The sequence below is a fragment of the Artemia franciscana genome, chromosome 3, assembly GCF_032884065.1.
Source record: "Artemia franciscana chromosome 3, ASM3288406v1, whole genome shotgun sequence".
In the NCBI taxonomy this organism is placed as follows: Eukaryota; Metazoa; Arthropoda; class Branchiopoda; order Anostraca; family Artemiidae; genus Artemia; species Artemia franciscana.
Genome location: NC_088865.1, coordinates 6,172,585 through 6,186,755, shown reverse-complemented (window position 1 = coordinate 6,186,755; position 14,171 = coordinate 6,172,585). Strand labels below are relative to the sequence as shown.

General features: G+C 36.3%; 1 protein-coding gene and 1 long non-coding RNA gene across 5 annotated transcripts in view; one reads left to right on the top strand and one right to left on the bottom strand.

Annotated features, from left to right (window-relative positions):
* Window positions 1–14,171, bottom strand: part of LOC136024806 (uncharacterized) — an 83,912-nt gene that overhangs the window by 59,343 nt on the left and 10,398 nt on the right. For 3 of the 4 annotated variants that reach the window (XR_010616926.1, XM_065700274.1, XM_065700273.1), the window contains exon 1: window positions 9,377–9,565. The exons of the other annotated variant lie outside the window; for it this stretch is intronic. Coding sequence is in view for 2 of the 3 variants with exons in the window: in XM_065700274.1 (XP_065556346.1) it covers window positions 9,377–9,550 (174 nt within the window). In the remaining variant the exon portion in view is untranslated. Of the gene's footprint in view, window positions 1–9,376; window positions 9,566–14,171 lie in introns of those variants that run through there. 4 annotated transcript variants of the gene reach the window in all.
* On the top strand, window positions 9,644–13,545 carry LOC136024808 (uncharacterized). Its single transcript, XR_010616927.1, has 2 exons — window positions 9,644–9,735; window positions 11,903–13,545. It is a non-coding gene; the product is annotated as an uncharacterized LOC136024808 (long non-coding RNA).

The window sequence follows — 14,171 nt, the reverse complement described above, 5'->3', positions numbered from 1 at the left end:
TCAATAAGCCTGGCAATTATGGTCAGAAAATATTCTGAAAGGTTACATGTGTTATTCCCAATCAGTGGACAAGCCCTCCTTGTCAAAGTATCAAAGGCTGAATACACATGGCTGAGAAAGATGTTTCTAGGGGGGGGGGTACTCAGGATTAGCCTGTAAAACATTCGGAGAGAGTGAGCAGCATGAGGGACAAAATCTATGGTCACCAAAAAAATGCAAAAGGAATCACCTTCAGCGCACTGCTGAGTTCCTTGACACTTTTTTTCTCAGTGGTGGCACATGCAATTGCATTTCTGGCAAAAAAAAACATTTTCTTTATTATTGCGGCACTAAGAAATCTTCTGCATTCGGCATTTTCATGCTGCTTCTTATATAGTCTGTTTTTGCACGTATTTGCAAAAAGGATTTGGATGTATGATTAGCACACTCAATACTCTTCAATTTGCTATAATTTCAGAATGGGTGCTCGAATCGTCGTCGGCAACAAATCGAGCATATCTTAGATGGTGCATGGTTGTTGCTATTCGGAACGCTGGGTGCAGTAATGAGCATCATAGTGTAGAACAATACATCCTAATAGATTTTAGAATAGGTGCACACACAGGGCAGTGGGGGAGGTGCATGGTGGTAAGCTATTGAATTCTTAAATTCTAGAAACTAATCAATTCGTATAAAGTTAAGTTTCACATAAAGTACGTAGGAAAGGGGATGGTATGTCCACTGAAATCGAACGATTACTTTTACACACATGTAGGCTATTTTCGATTTTTTTTTCACACTCACCTTCCTCTACTTGCTTCTTGATGTATTTAAATAGAACATGAATTTTTGCCTCCCCTCAAGCCAGGAATACGGGCAAAACTTAAATTTTGCTCACCAGGTAACCAAGCAGCAGATTCACCTAGGTATGAAATATCTAATATGACATTATCTTGATTATAGACAAAGATACAGTTTAAGATACAGTTTTTGTCAAAAATATTCTTTATTTTAAAAATTATGTTTCTTTCATTATTAAAGACACTGGATATAGTAATTTCCTTTCAAATGAGCCCTTAAGCATCTCTCTATGATGTTCCAGCGCCCCACTGCCACTGAAGAAGGAGAACAGAGTACATACTAGTGTTACCCATGCAAAAAATAAATTTTCCTTCTTTTTACAACAAGGGGGAAAAGGAGGAGAGAAGGAGAAGTTCTGACACAAGTCTGACCCTTTCCCCAGTATCTTCCTATATGCAGGATAGTAAATTTGTTATTTGAATTGGAGATCTTGCATTGTAGATTCACATTGAGGAACTCAAAGAAAATTGGTTCAGAAACTGATTAGGTATAGCGCATACAGACAATAAAAGTCAGCGAATTCCGGGGAGAGTGCCACCTTCGGCCGCTCCTCTGTATGTTGAAGTTTAGGTTTTCCACAACAAAATTTTAAAAATCAAACTTAAATCCCTAAAAAATGTACAGCCAACATTTCCCATTTCTGGACAGCAGAGACGAATTGCAAAAGCGGCCTGAGAACCTGAGTTCAAGAATGAATGACAAGCCTAGTTTTCTTCAAAGACCTTATTTATGAACATTTCAACTTCTATGAGCAACTCCGCTTCACTTTAGGTACTTCACCCGAAGTCAACACGGGCCATAACTACTTCCAAAGAATTGTTTACTTTTTATGGCACTTGGTATTAACCAAGTGACATATAGCGATCCCAAATTCAGTCGGTCTGTGTCTCTTGGTTTGTCTAGTCCGGTTTTGCTAGTTTAGGCACTTCCAGATAAGCTAGGACGATGACATTTGGCAGGCGTATCAGGGACAAGACCAGATTAAATTTGAAATAGTCGTTTCCCCGATTCGACCATCTGGGGGGAGGGGAGTGGGGGACAATTAATTCGGAAAAATCAGAAAAAATAAGTATTTTTAACCTACGAACGGATGATCGGATCTTAATGAAATTTATTATTTAGATTGATATCGTGTCTCAGAGCTCTTATTTTAAATCCAGACTGGATCCAGTGTCATTGGGGAGAGGTGGGGGGAGGACCGGAAATCTTGGAAAACGCTGAAAACGGAATGATCAGGATGAAACTTGGTGGGAAGAATAAGCACAAGTCCAAGATACGTGACAGACATCACCGGACTAGATCCGCTCTCTTTGGGGGAGTAATTCAGAAAAATTAGAAAAAATGAGGTATTTTCAACTTACGAACGGGTGATCAGATCTTAATGAAATTTGATATTTAGAAGGACCTTGTGCTTTAGAGCTTTTCATTTTATATCCCAACCCCATCCAGTGACATTAGGGGAGTTGAAGGGGAAAACCGGAAATCTTGGAAAACGTGAAAATTGAGGTGTCTTTATCTTAAGAATGGGTGATCTTAATGAAACTTGATATATAGAAAGATCATACATCTCAGATGCTCCACTTTCAGTTTGAATCGGATCTGGGGACATAGGGGGTTGGAGGAGGGAAACAGAGATCTTGGAAACCGGAAATCTCGGAAAATGCTTAGAGTGGAGAGATCGGGATGAAACTTCATGGGAAGAATAAGCACAAGTTCTAGATACGTGATTGACATAATTGGAACAGACCCGCTCTCTTTGGGGGGATTTCCAGTTGTTTGGCGAGTTCGGTGCTTCTGGACGTCCTAGGACGATGAAAATTGGTAGGCGTGTCAGGGACCTGCACAAATTAACTTCATAAGAGTCGTTGCCTCGATTCAAACGTCTGGGGGGCTGGAGGAGGAAAAATTTAAGAAAAATTAGGGGTATTTTTAACTTACGAATGGGTGATCGGATCTTAATGAAATTTGGAATTTAGAAGGACCTCGCTTCTAAGAGCTTTTATTTTGAATCCCGAACGTATCCGGTGATGCTGGGGGAGTTGGATGGGGAAACGGGAAATTTTGGAAAACACTTAGTGGAGAGAACGGGATGAAACTTGGTGGGAAGAATAAGCACAAGTCCTAGATACATGATTGACATAATCGGACTGAATCCGCTCTTTTTGGGCGAGTTGAGGGGGGGGGGGTTTAATTCGGAAATATGAGAAAAATTGAGGTATTTTTAACTTAAGATGAAATTTGGATCTTAATGAAATTTGAAATTAGAAAGAACTCATGTCTCAGAGGTCTTATTTTAAAGCCCGACCAGATCTGGGGACATTGGGCGGAGTCGGAGGGGGACACTGAAAATCTTGGAAAACGCTTAGAGTGGAGATATCGAGATGAAACTTGGTGGGTAGAATAAACAAATATCGTAAATACGTGATTGACGTAACCAGACTGAATCCCCTTTTTTGTGGGAGTTAGGGGGAGGTCCAGTGCTTTGGTGAGTTCGGTGCTTCTGGACATGCTAGGACAACGTCAATTGGTAGGCGTGTCAGGGACCTGCACAAATTGACCGGATAAAGTTATTTTCCCCGATTCGACCATCTGGGGGGCTGAAAGGAGAGGAAAATTAGAAAAATGAGGTATTTTTAACTTACGAGTTGGTGATTGGATCTTAATGAAATTTGATATTTAGAAGGACCTCGTGTCTCAGAGCTCTTATTTTAAATCCGGACCGGCATTAAGCCTCTTATTTTCCTTTTAAATCAATCTGTTGATTCTTATAATTTTACTAGAGCTCATGCCATATGAGCTAATGGCTCTTCCGATCTCGTCACAAGTGCCATATGACCTCTTAGCTCATTTTTTGCATATAAACGACCTATTTTGGGGACATTCCTTAAGTTTAGCCACCCCTCCACCGAAATAAATCATCTTATGTACTTCGCTGTTATGTACCTCGTCATGTACCTCGCTGATGAAATAACCGCCTTGAAATGCTATGTTACACCGCAGCAGGCTCGACACGTAAAAATGGCGCAATCAAGAACCTACCCACCGACCACTTTTGGTTAGTAAGTGAGCCCTCTTTTTCCCAAATAATTTTGTCTTTGATTAACTGAAACAATTACACAGTTATTCCACGAAATTTAACCACCAAATTTACAATTTGAAATGAGCATAAATTAGTTTATATGACATAAAACTTACAAACAGACAAAAATATCTATCGGTGCCACCTAAACTAATAGACATCACGTTGAGCAATGAAACCAACCTTAACATGGATATAAATTTACAGCTGAGTGTTCTGCTGCTCCCCCAACACCCCGTGTTTTCCTGTTTTAATATTGATAAAACTAAACATCGACCTTATTTCACTTGAAGATAGCAACATTGTTAATTAGAATAATCTACAACAAATATTGATCAGTTTATCCTTTGTTGTCATTGCATTTCATCTGCATGTATTTAAGATCAATTGGCTAAATAAGACTTGAAAGTTAAGCGCAAGAAAATCCATTAAATGCGTTTTCTTTCAATATCAATGAATTTGAAGAAACCAACGTTGTTACATTAGAACAATCTAAAAATAATATTGATTAATTTATCCTTATTTTCATTGCATTTCTTCTGCATGCGTTTAAGATCAATTGACTAAACAAGACTCGAAACTTAAGCGCAAGAAAACTCATTATATGCATTTCAATGTCAACGCATTTGAAGAAAGCAGCGTTGTTACATCAGAATAATCTACAATAAATATATGATTAATTTATTCGTATGTACATTTCATTTCTTCGGCATACATTTAAGATCAATTGGCTAAATAAGATTTGGAACTTAAGCGCAAGAAAACATTTTCCTTTAGATGGCTTGCAAGACAAAAACGTGATTAGCGGCAAAGTTTATCGACATAAATATTTGTAATAAACAATCTAAGTTTTTGATTTTAAAAAGTGTGTGGCCATGAATTATTCATTGCAATTGACTAAAATGTCACTGGCCAATTTACGGGCTAAGATCTCACACCTTTTGACAATACAAAAGAAAACTGTATAAGAAAGGCTGGGAACTTCGATCTTACTTCTTAGGCGGCTTTCAGAAAATCCAAGTTAAGTCAACTCTGATCAGTTGTCTAAAAAATTTTATGAGAGTATAATGAAGATCTTCTTTACCAAGTGTCGTTAAGCAATAAAAAGTTCAGTTTAACCACTTTTCTATAACTTGGCACTTCGATTAAGAAAAACAAGAGCTAAGAGCTCATATGGCACTTGTGACGAGATCGGAAGAGCCAAGAGCTCATATAGCATGAGCTCTAGCAAAATTATAAGAATCAATAGATTGATTTAAAAGGGTAATCAGATTCATTAACATCCGATCACCCACACGTAAGTTCAAAATACCTCATATTTTCTAATTTTCCCTCTCGCTTCAGCTCTCCAGATGGTCGAATTTGGGAAAACGACTTTATCAAATCAATTTGTGCAGGTCGCTGACAAGCCTACCAATTTTAAACGTCCTAGTCCGTCCAGAAGCACCAAACTCGCCAAAGCAGTGGACCCCCTAACTCCCCAAAGAGAGCTGATCCATTCCGGTTACGTCAATTACGTATCTACGACATTTGCTTATTCTACCCACCAAGTTTCATCCCGATCTCTCCACTCTAAGCGTTTTCCGAGATTTCCGGTTTTCCCTCCAACTCCACCCAGTGTCACCATATCTGGTCAGGATTTAAAAATAAGAGCTCTGAGACATGAGTTCCTTAGAAATGTCAAATTTCATTAACATCCGGTCACCCGTTCTTAAGTTGCAAATACCTCAGTTTTTCTAATTTTTCCGAATTCACACCCCCCCCTTAACCCCCCAAAGAGAGTGGATCCGTTCTAATTGTGTCAATCACGTATCTAGAACTTGTGATTATTGTTCATATCGAGTTTCATCCTGATATCTAACTGTGTTGGGATTTAAATTAAGAGCTTTGAAGCACAAGATCCATCTAAATATCAAATTTCATTTGGATCTGATCACCCGTTCGTAAGTTAAAAATACCTCATTTTTTCTATTTTTCCAAACATCCCCCAAAGATAGCGGATCCGGTCCAGTTATGTCAATCCTGTATCTTGGACTTCTGCTAATTCTTCCCACCAAGTTTCATCCTAATCTCTCCACTCTAAGCCTTTTCCAAGATTTCCGCCCCCTCCCAACTCCCCCCAATGACACTGGATCCGATCAGGATTTAAAATAAGAGATCTGAGTTGTGAGGTCCTTCAAAATATGAAATTTCATTAAGATCCGAGCACTCCTTCGTAAGTTAAAATTACCTCATTTTTTCCAATTTTTCAAAATTAACCCTCCCTCCAACTCCCCCAAAGAGAGCGGATCCATTCCGGTTATGTAGCGGATCCATTCCAATTTTCACGAATTCCGGTTTTCCCCTACAACTCCCCAAATGTCACCAGATCTGGTCGGGATTTGAAATAAGAGCTCTATAGCAGAAGATCCTTCTAAATATCAAATATCATTGAGATCTGATCACCCTTTCGTAAGTTACAAATACCTCATTTTTCTATTTTTTTCGAGTTAGTCCCCCCCCAACTCCACCAAAGAGAGCGGATCCGGTTATGTCAGTCACGTATCTTGGACTTGTGCTTATTCTTCCAACGAAGTTTCATCCTGATCTCTCTGCTTTAAACGTTTTCCAATATTTACGGTTCCCCATCCCTCCTCCCAAATGACGCTAGATCCGGTAAGAACTTCAAATAAGAGATCTGAGTTACGAAGTCCTTTTAAATATGAAATTTCATTTAGATCCGATCACTCCTTCGTAAGTTAAAATACCTCATTTTTTCTAATTTTTCAGGATCACCCTACTCCCAGCTCCCCCAAATATGGCGAATCCGTTTCGGTTATGTCAATTACGTATCCAGGACTTCTGATTATTTTCTCCACCAAGTTTCATCACGATCCCTCCAATCTAAGCGTTTTCCAAAATTTTAGGTCCTCATTTTTTCTAATTTTTCCGATTTAACCGTCCCCCCACTCCCCCCAGATGGTCGAATCGGGGGAACGATAATTTCTTATTTAATTTGGTCTGGTTCCTGATACGCCTGCCAAATTTCTTCGTCCTAGCTTACCTGGAAGTGCCTAAACTAGCAAAAGCTGGACAGACAGACCTAATGAGTTTGTGATTTCTATAGGTCACTTGGTAGATATCAAGTGCTATAAAAAAAAATCCGAGCAGAAGGTCTAGAGCAAACAGGAGGTTAATATTCCAAATAGTCATTGGCTTTTACTAATATATCGAAAGAGTGATACCATCACTAATGTTGATGGATTCCATTCCATATACAAGTCAACGTTGATCATAAATGCAACAAGAAGTGACTGACGTGTCAGTCTGGACATTCTCTGACGAAGAGACGTGTATCTCAAGAACAACCGAACAAATTTACATGTATAGATAGCTAATTGTTATTTTGAAAGATTAGATTAAGTCATTCTGATTTAATTGATTTAAATACAAATACATAAACAAATATAACCTTGAAGAAACAAACGGTACTTGTGTATTATTCAGAACACACTCATTAAAGGAAGTTAGGTTATTTAGTGAAACAAACTATGATGCAGGTACACTTTAATTAAATATTTTGTATGTATAGGTGGTTAAGTTAGGTCTTCGATATAGTGCAACCCACCCCCCTAATGTGCAAATATTTAGTCCAAACTTTTTTCAAACACGGTCTATTATTACATTCCGAAAAATGTGCCTTCTCGTAAGAGTATAAAGTCATGTTGTGTCCATTGACACACTGTTTTGTTGCAGGTAACAACCACTTAGCCTGGAAAAATATAATTGCCTCTTTTTCAGTCTTTGGCAAATCCCAAATCTTCATTTCAAAATCCGTGATCAGACACTATCTTCTATCACTATGCGTAAGAAACTAAATTGAGTTTTGTCTTTGTGGCTATGAAACCGGATTTTCTGATAAAATGTACCTGCATCGTAGTTTGTTTCACGAAAGAACCTAATTTCATTTATTAGGGTGTGTTTTGAATAATACACAAGTACCAAACAGAAACATGCCAAGTAACATAAATAGGCTTTGCAAATGAAAAGCCCCTTAACTAGCTTATCAAAAAAAAAATGGAACTATCCCCCTGCATATTTAACTTCCAGACAGCTTTTACCAACCTCTAAAAAAACCGTTTATTTTATGGTTATTTTATAGTTTATTTTATAACTATACTGAGGGACAGTGCAACACTTGGAGCAAAAAATTCTACTTCCCTAAGAACTGTTCACGGCACTTGTTCATTTACCCTGATAAAACAGTATGTGTTTAACCATAGTTGTCTCAACACAACTTTTTCATGGGTAAAAGCTTAGAAAAAGGAGTCATCATCATTGAGCAATTCAGGCCTAAAATTTAATAATTTATGACTCATGTCAGTGCACTCGAAGATCTCGGAAATTTGATTAAGCAAAAAAATCGAAGCAGAACGATTAGGAATAAGCAGTTTGAATATTCCATGGAAGACACATTGCTCTTCACTACATAACGCTGAACGTAGATGCAACATGAATAAACCACTTGATGAAGGGTCGTGTACAAGGCCGTACCCAGGGGCGTAGGGGGTTTGAGCTGTCCCCGAATAATTTTTTTCGACGTGTAAAACGTAACCAAAATGAGTATAAACAAATTTTGGTACATCCATATATATAGTACTCACTAAAGAAGTGAAGTTTGGTGAATGCTAATGAAATAATCTTTTATGCGCAACTCGTAAAAACTTAGCAAAAGTGCATATAGACGAATTGCTGATGCGTTTTTGTATGTTCTTACTACTTCCCATCCCTCCTTTTCAAACAAAAATCACTATTACGCTATTACCAATATCCGTACTTAAAAAAAAACAGGGCACGAGCCTCCCCAAAGGTAAATTTACAGCTAGGCCTATGTTTTTAATTGCAAAAAAAAAGCCTCTCTTGCAACCTACAAGACCACTTGCAGATCCATTGCAAAAATGGGTGATATTAGATAAAAAAATAACAAAAGGGAATTGAAACGTATAGAAGGGGGAGGAGGATTTCCTTCGGACATGTAGCCACAAAAAATATTGTTGGATGTGAGTTTTTTTTTAAGTAACAAAGAATTGCGAAGTAACACTGCCTAAAAAGTTTGATAAATTCAAACTAAAGAGTTTGCTATGTTGAACCAACCTTAAGAATTGATAACATTGGTTTATAATGCCAAAAATCACCAAATTACATGTTTAAAGGCTGAAGACGGCTATACGTCCAACAAGGGAGTGCCCGAGACCAAAATTTGGCACAGAGTATAGTCAAAATAAGAAAAAAACATACAGACAAAGCAAAAAGAAAAAGGAAACGTGAGCAAATAGGACGTCACAAGGGGGATAGGGGAGGGTCCCATACGCAGATCCTAAATCTTCTTCATTTCAGGGTTCTTGTTATTCAATATATAAAATAAACTTGTTTTTTATTTACTCCTCCCCCCATTTTTTTTACACTAATGCCACTTACTCCAAAAAAACCTGAGTGTGTGCCTGACAAGGCCGTCCACTGACAAATAACACGTTTCATTCTATGATGCACATCCGCCCAACAAACAACCATAGCAACCAGCCACCAAACAAAATTATAAGCTGAATCATTTAAATTTTGGAACCTATTTACATCATCCTTCAATTCGGTCATTAGCTCCTAAACTTGATATTTGCTCGCAGGCGGACTAATGGTCCGCGTAGCGCAGATACCCGTCTCCTGATTCTTTGCCTTCGACAGGGTCAATTCAGATTCCGTGATTAACTCTGCATTCTAGTTATTTTACTTCTATCTCTTTGCTTTTACTTTCAATAATTTTGGTCTGGACTAGCCGTAGGGTATTTATCTGTTCATGTTTATTTCTACAAATGTCAAATACTGAAATGTGTATGTACATCACCAGAAATGTTTCGATACTTGGCTTAACTACTTGGCCAATTAGATGAAATAAGCTCAATAAAATTACTAATTGTAATTATATTAAATAAAAATATTAAATAATTTAAGTTTGATGACTGATAAAATAATTAAAGTTTCCATACATTACACAGAATTACTGAAGATTTACTAAATAATGAAGGACCCTTGCCAATTCTTCAAGTTCCAAGGACATCAAAATAAAACTTTATTTGTTTTATAGGCCCATACTAAGTCTATTCGTGCACAAAAAACCCCGAATTCTAAAAAAATTTGATTGCGACAAAATATAAAGTTTTTAGAGACGTATCACATTTGCGTGAGTGCTACTATGTTGAACATGAGCACAGACGAGGCCAAACCCAGGGGGAGGGGGTTGGAACACCCCGACATATTTGCCTGACTTGTAAAAACGAAACAAAAATGATTATAAAAATAATTTTATGGATTTTTTATGTACCCCCCAAAAAAATCTGTATAAAACTCCCCCCCCCAAAAAAAATTCTGCATACGGCCTTGAGAACAAATCAAAAAAATTTGTCTGTTAAATAGGACAATGCTTTTTGCCAATAATTAAGATGTACACCTTTAGCTAGAGCTATGTGCTTTTAGCATATTCTTTGTTGGTTTTCAGCCACAATTCCTATGGTGGCCATCTAGATTTTAAAAATATAAACCAGGATTGTTCCTTATTTCCTTGGACATATGTAGCTCTGACAGTCGTCACATACCCAATCAAGCGATCGAATTTTATTTCGAGTGTTCTTTAAGACAGGATGTTTAAGAAAGCTGAACCTGTGAAGAAACCCGTTTAGCAACAGCCTTAAGCGAATCTACCTCATACAAAATATGCGAAGTTTCGAAAAAAGAGAACGACGAAGATTGCAAAAAGCTAATTGGTACGTTAATGTGATATTTTCTTTGCGAAGACGCACAAGAACGACTAGATTAATCCATTGAAAATAAATTGCGATTGTCACCGAACTTAATGATATTGTAATGCGGTGAATAAAGTAAAACAAATATAATATTCTTCTCTAAAATTCATAAGAAATGTAAAATTATGGGAAGTAACAAAACTAAATATCTTTTTCAGGTGGCATATAGCAATTGTAGTTGCGATTGCCATCGAATTTAACAATGTTGAAAAACAAACATAATATTATTCTATAAAATTCATAAGAAATATATGTAAGAATATGTGCAACTACAAAACTAAATATCTTTTTCAGTTGGTATATATAAATTGTAGTTGCAATTGTCATCGAATTTGATGATGTTGAAATGCGGAGAAAGAATTAAAACAAATATGATGCGATTGTCCTCGAATTTAGTAATGTTGAAATGCAAACAAATATGTTACGATTTTCAATTGTAATGCAGTGAATAAAGTAAAATGAATATAATAAATTCTTCTGTAAAATTCATAAGAAATGTATGTAAATTTATGTAAAGTTACAAAACTAAATCTTTTTCAGGTGGCATATACCAATTGTAGTTGCGACTGTCATTAAACTTAATAATGTTGAAAAACAAACAAATATGTTGCGTGTATCGAATCTAATGATGTTGAAATGCGGTGAATGAAGTAAAACAAACATAATATTCTATTGTAAAATTCACAAGAAATATAAGTAAGAATATGTGAAATTACAAAACTAAATATCTTTTTCATTTGGTATATACTAATCGTAATTGCGATTGTCATCGAATTTAATGATGTTGAAATGTGATTAATGAAGTAAAACAAATATTATATTCATCTGTAAAATTCATAAGAAATGTACGTAAAATTATGCGAAGCTACAAAACTAAATATCTTTTTCATGTATTTTATACTAATTGCAGTTGCGATTGTCATCGAATTTAATGATGTTGAAATGCGGCGAAAGATGTAAAACAAATACGTTACGATTATCATCGAGTTTAATGATGTTGAAATAAAAACAAAAATGTTGCGATTATGATCAAATTTAATGATGTTGAAATGTGGTGAATGAAGTAAAACAAGTGTAATATTCTTCTGTAAAATACTTCTGAAGTATATGTAAAATTATGTGAAGTTACAAGACTATATATCTTTTCCAGGTGGAATATACCAATTGTAGTTCGAGCAACATCTTTTTGATCCATCCCCGTAACCTTCCTGGTCGGTAAAAAACTGCTCTAATTTTATAGGCTTAAATTTAAAACCTTGGACAAAGAACCGGTCTTGAATATTTGAATATAAGACTGTTTCCTGTTATGATTTCACGATCGCAACAGCCTAGGGCATTGGACCAACGCCAAAATCCTTTTGATGGCTTGAAGAGTATACACGAAGCACAACGACTATTGCCAATCAAATAGATGCGAGTCTAGTATATCAGTTTCAACGAAAGCGCTGTTAATATTACGTTATTTGATATCAGTCCGAAATAATCAGTCAACAAAATGAACTAGACGATAATGAAAAAAGCGAGATGCAAAAACGCCTCCTTTCTTAATTAGAGTACTATTTTATACTCAGAATGGATCCTATTTTCAGATAAGGGAGTGAGGTCTTTGGCACACAAGAACACAACGAGCTACCAAAGGTAATTGCCTCTTAAAGTGATAATGCAGCTTCGACCTTATCATGGAAATATATCTGAGCAATAGTTTTAAGCCAAAAGGAGGCATCATATTACTACCGCGAGTAGACTTCATCGAAATAATTCAGATATGTAGTTCCTTTTACAGAATATTTCAATCGAGAGTATTTTAAAATCAAAGAGCACTGAATAACGAGTTATTAGAAGGTTTTTGAAAACCTTAACAAAATAACCGAATCCCGATCCATGGGAACTAGAACAGGTGCGTTACTAAACAATGGTAAAGGAAATGGCCGTCTAAGTTGGCTAGAGTACCATCCAAACAAATACAGATACAGCAAGTGACAATGAGTGATTGAGATGAGGACATCAAGTTATTGCAAGACACAGTTAAAGGTGATTTTTTAAACAAATTTAGAAGAAATTTCAACAGGCATGCTTTAATTTTATGTCTGGTAAAACTTAACTTCTATCTTAGACTCCAAAATGCCGCATGCTAAAAATTAGTGCGTATCTAGTAAAACCAACCTATATCATGAAGATATTATCCCATATTTTGAAAGAAGTGTCACTCAATAGACTCAGCACCGCCCAGCTATATGCTTAGTTCTTAGTTCCAGTGAAAAACCAAGCATTTTGGGGTATGATACTTGGTTCCTATAGTTTAAATACTTAACCATAAACTGTATTCCAAATATCATATTATAAGGCACGCCTTCAGGTTGCTAAATTTTACCAAAATTACGATGATCAAGACTTTAACAACCCTGAGGAAATTCACTGAACCACATTAAACTGTATGGTTCATTTGACGAAATATCTACCGATATCAGGTTTACTCACCATCAGCGTTGTAGAAACCAAGCGAAGTAAAAATTATTGAATAAAACAAAGTTTGGACAAGGAAAAGTACATGTTTCACATAGTTACGATGATCTCAAATAGTCTTGACAATGCTCACTACAAAACCATGTCAGCCAGTCCAACCTAATCTAACGGAATGGTTAATCTGGTGGAAACTGGGATAGCTCCTTTTATTGTTCTTTTGTTTTGATCTACCTGTCGTCTCTTTAGTCCTGGCAGAGAACAGAAGGACCTTCTTACTCTTCTTCTTCTTGTCAAAATTCTGTTTTGAGCTCAATAAAAACGTACAGAGTATTTCCTCTTTTTATTAAATACAATTGCAGGTCATTTAGCAATACAAAAAACGATATTGAAGGAACTCGAACTTGACCAAATTATCCCAACGTACTATAGGAGCCAAATCTATTATATAATGGTAAGATAAAATAACGTCTAAGCATACACGTGACTGCTGAAATTCCACTTATTGAATTACTTTTAAACATTCAGTTTTGACTTATTGTATAGAATATATATTGTAGTAAGATGAAGCGTAAGTATAGACCTAGCTGGAAAGCAGCATCCAATTTTAATCTGATAAAACATTGTTCCTTTTGACTGTGAGTATGCACAAAATAAATTCTGCATCATCCCTTACTCCTCAAATCTATGAACAACTCTTACACAAAAGCTCAAGTCAGAACTTCCCAAAAACCATATCAATAAGGGAGTATACTCTACATAACCACTTAGCCTTCTTTTCAAAGAATACAAATAGCACTTCCCAAAACTTTCTGATACAACTACATCCATAGAGGTAGAGCAAATGTGAAGCAGACAATAAATGAAAGAAAGCTATATATCATTGCGTAGGCTGGATACCATGGCAAAAGGATAAGTTCAGGAAGCAAGCATAAATTATTGGACATATTTCATTCAAT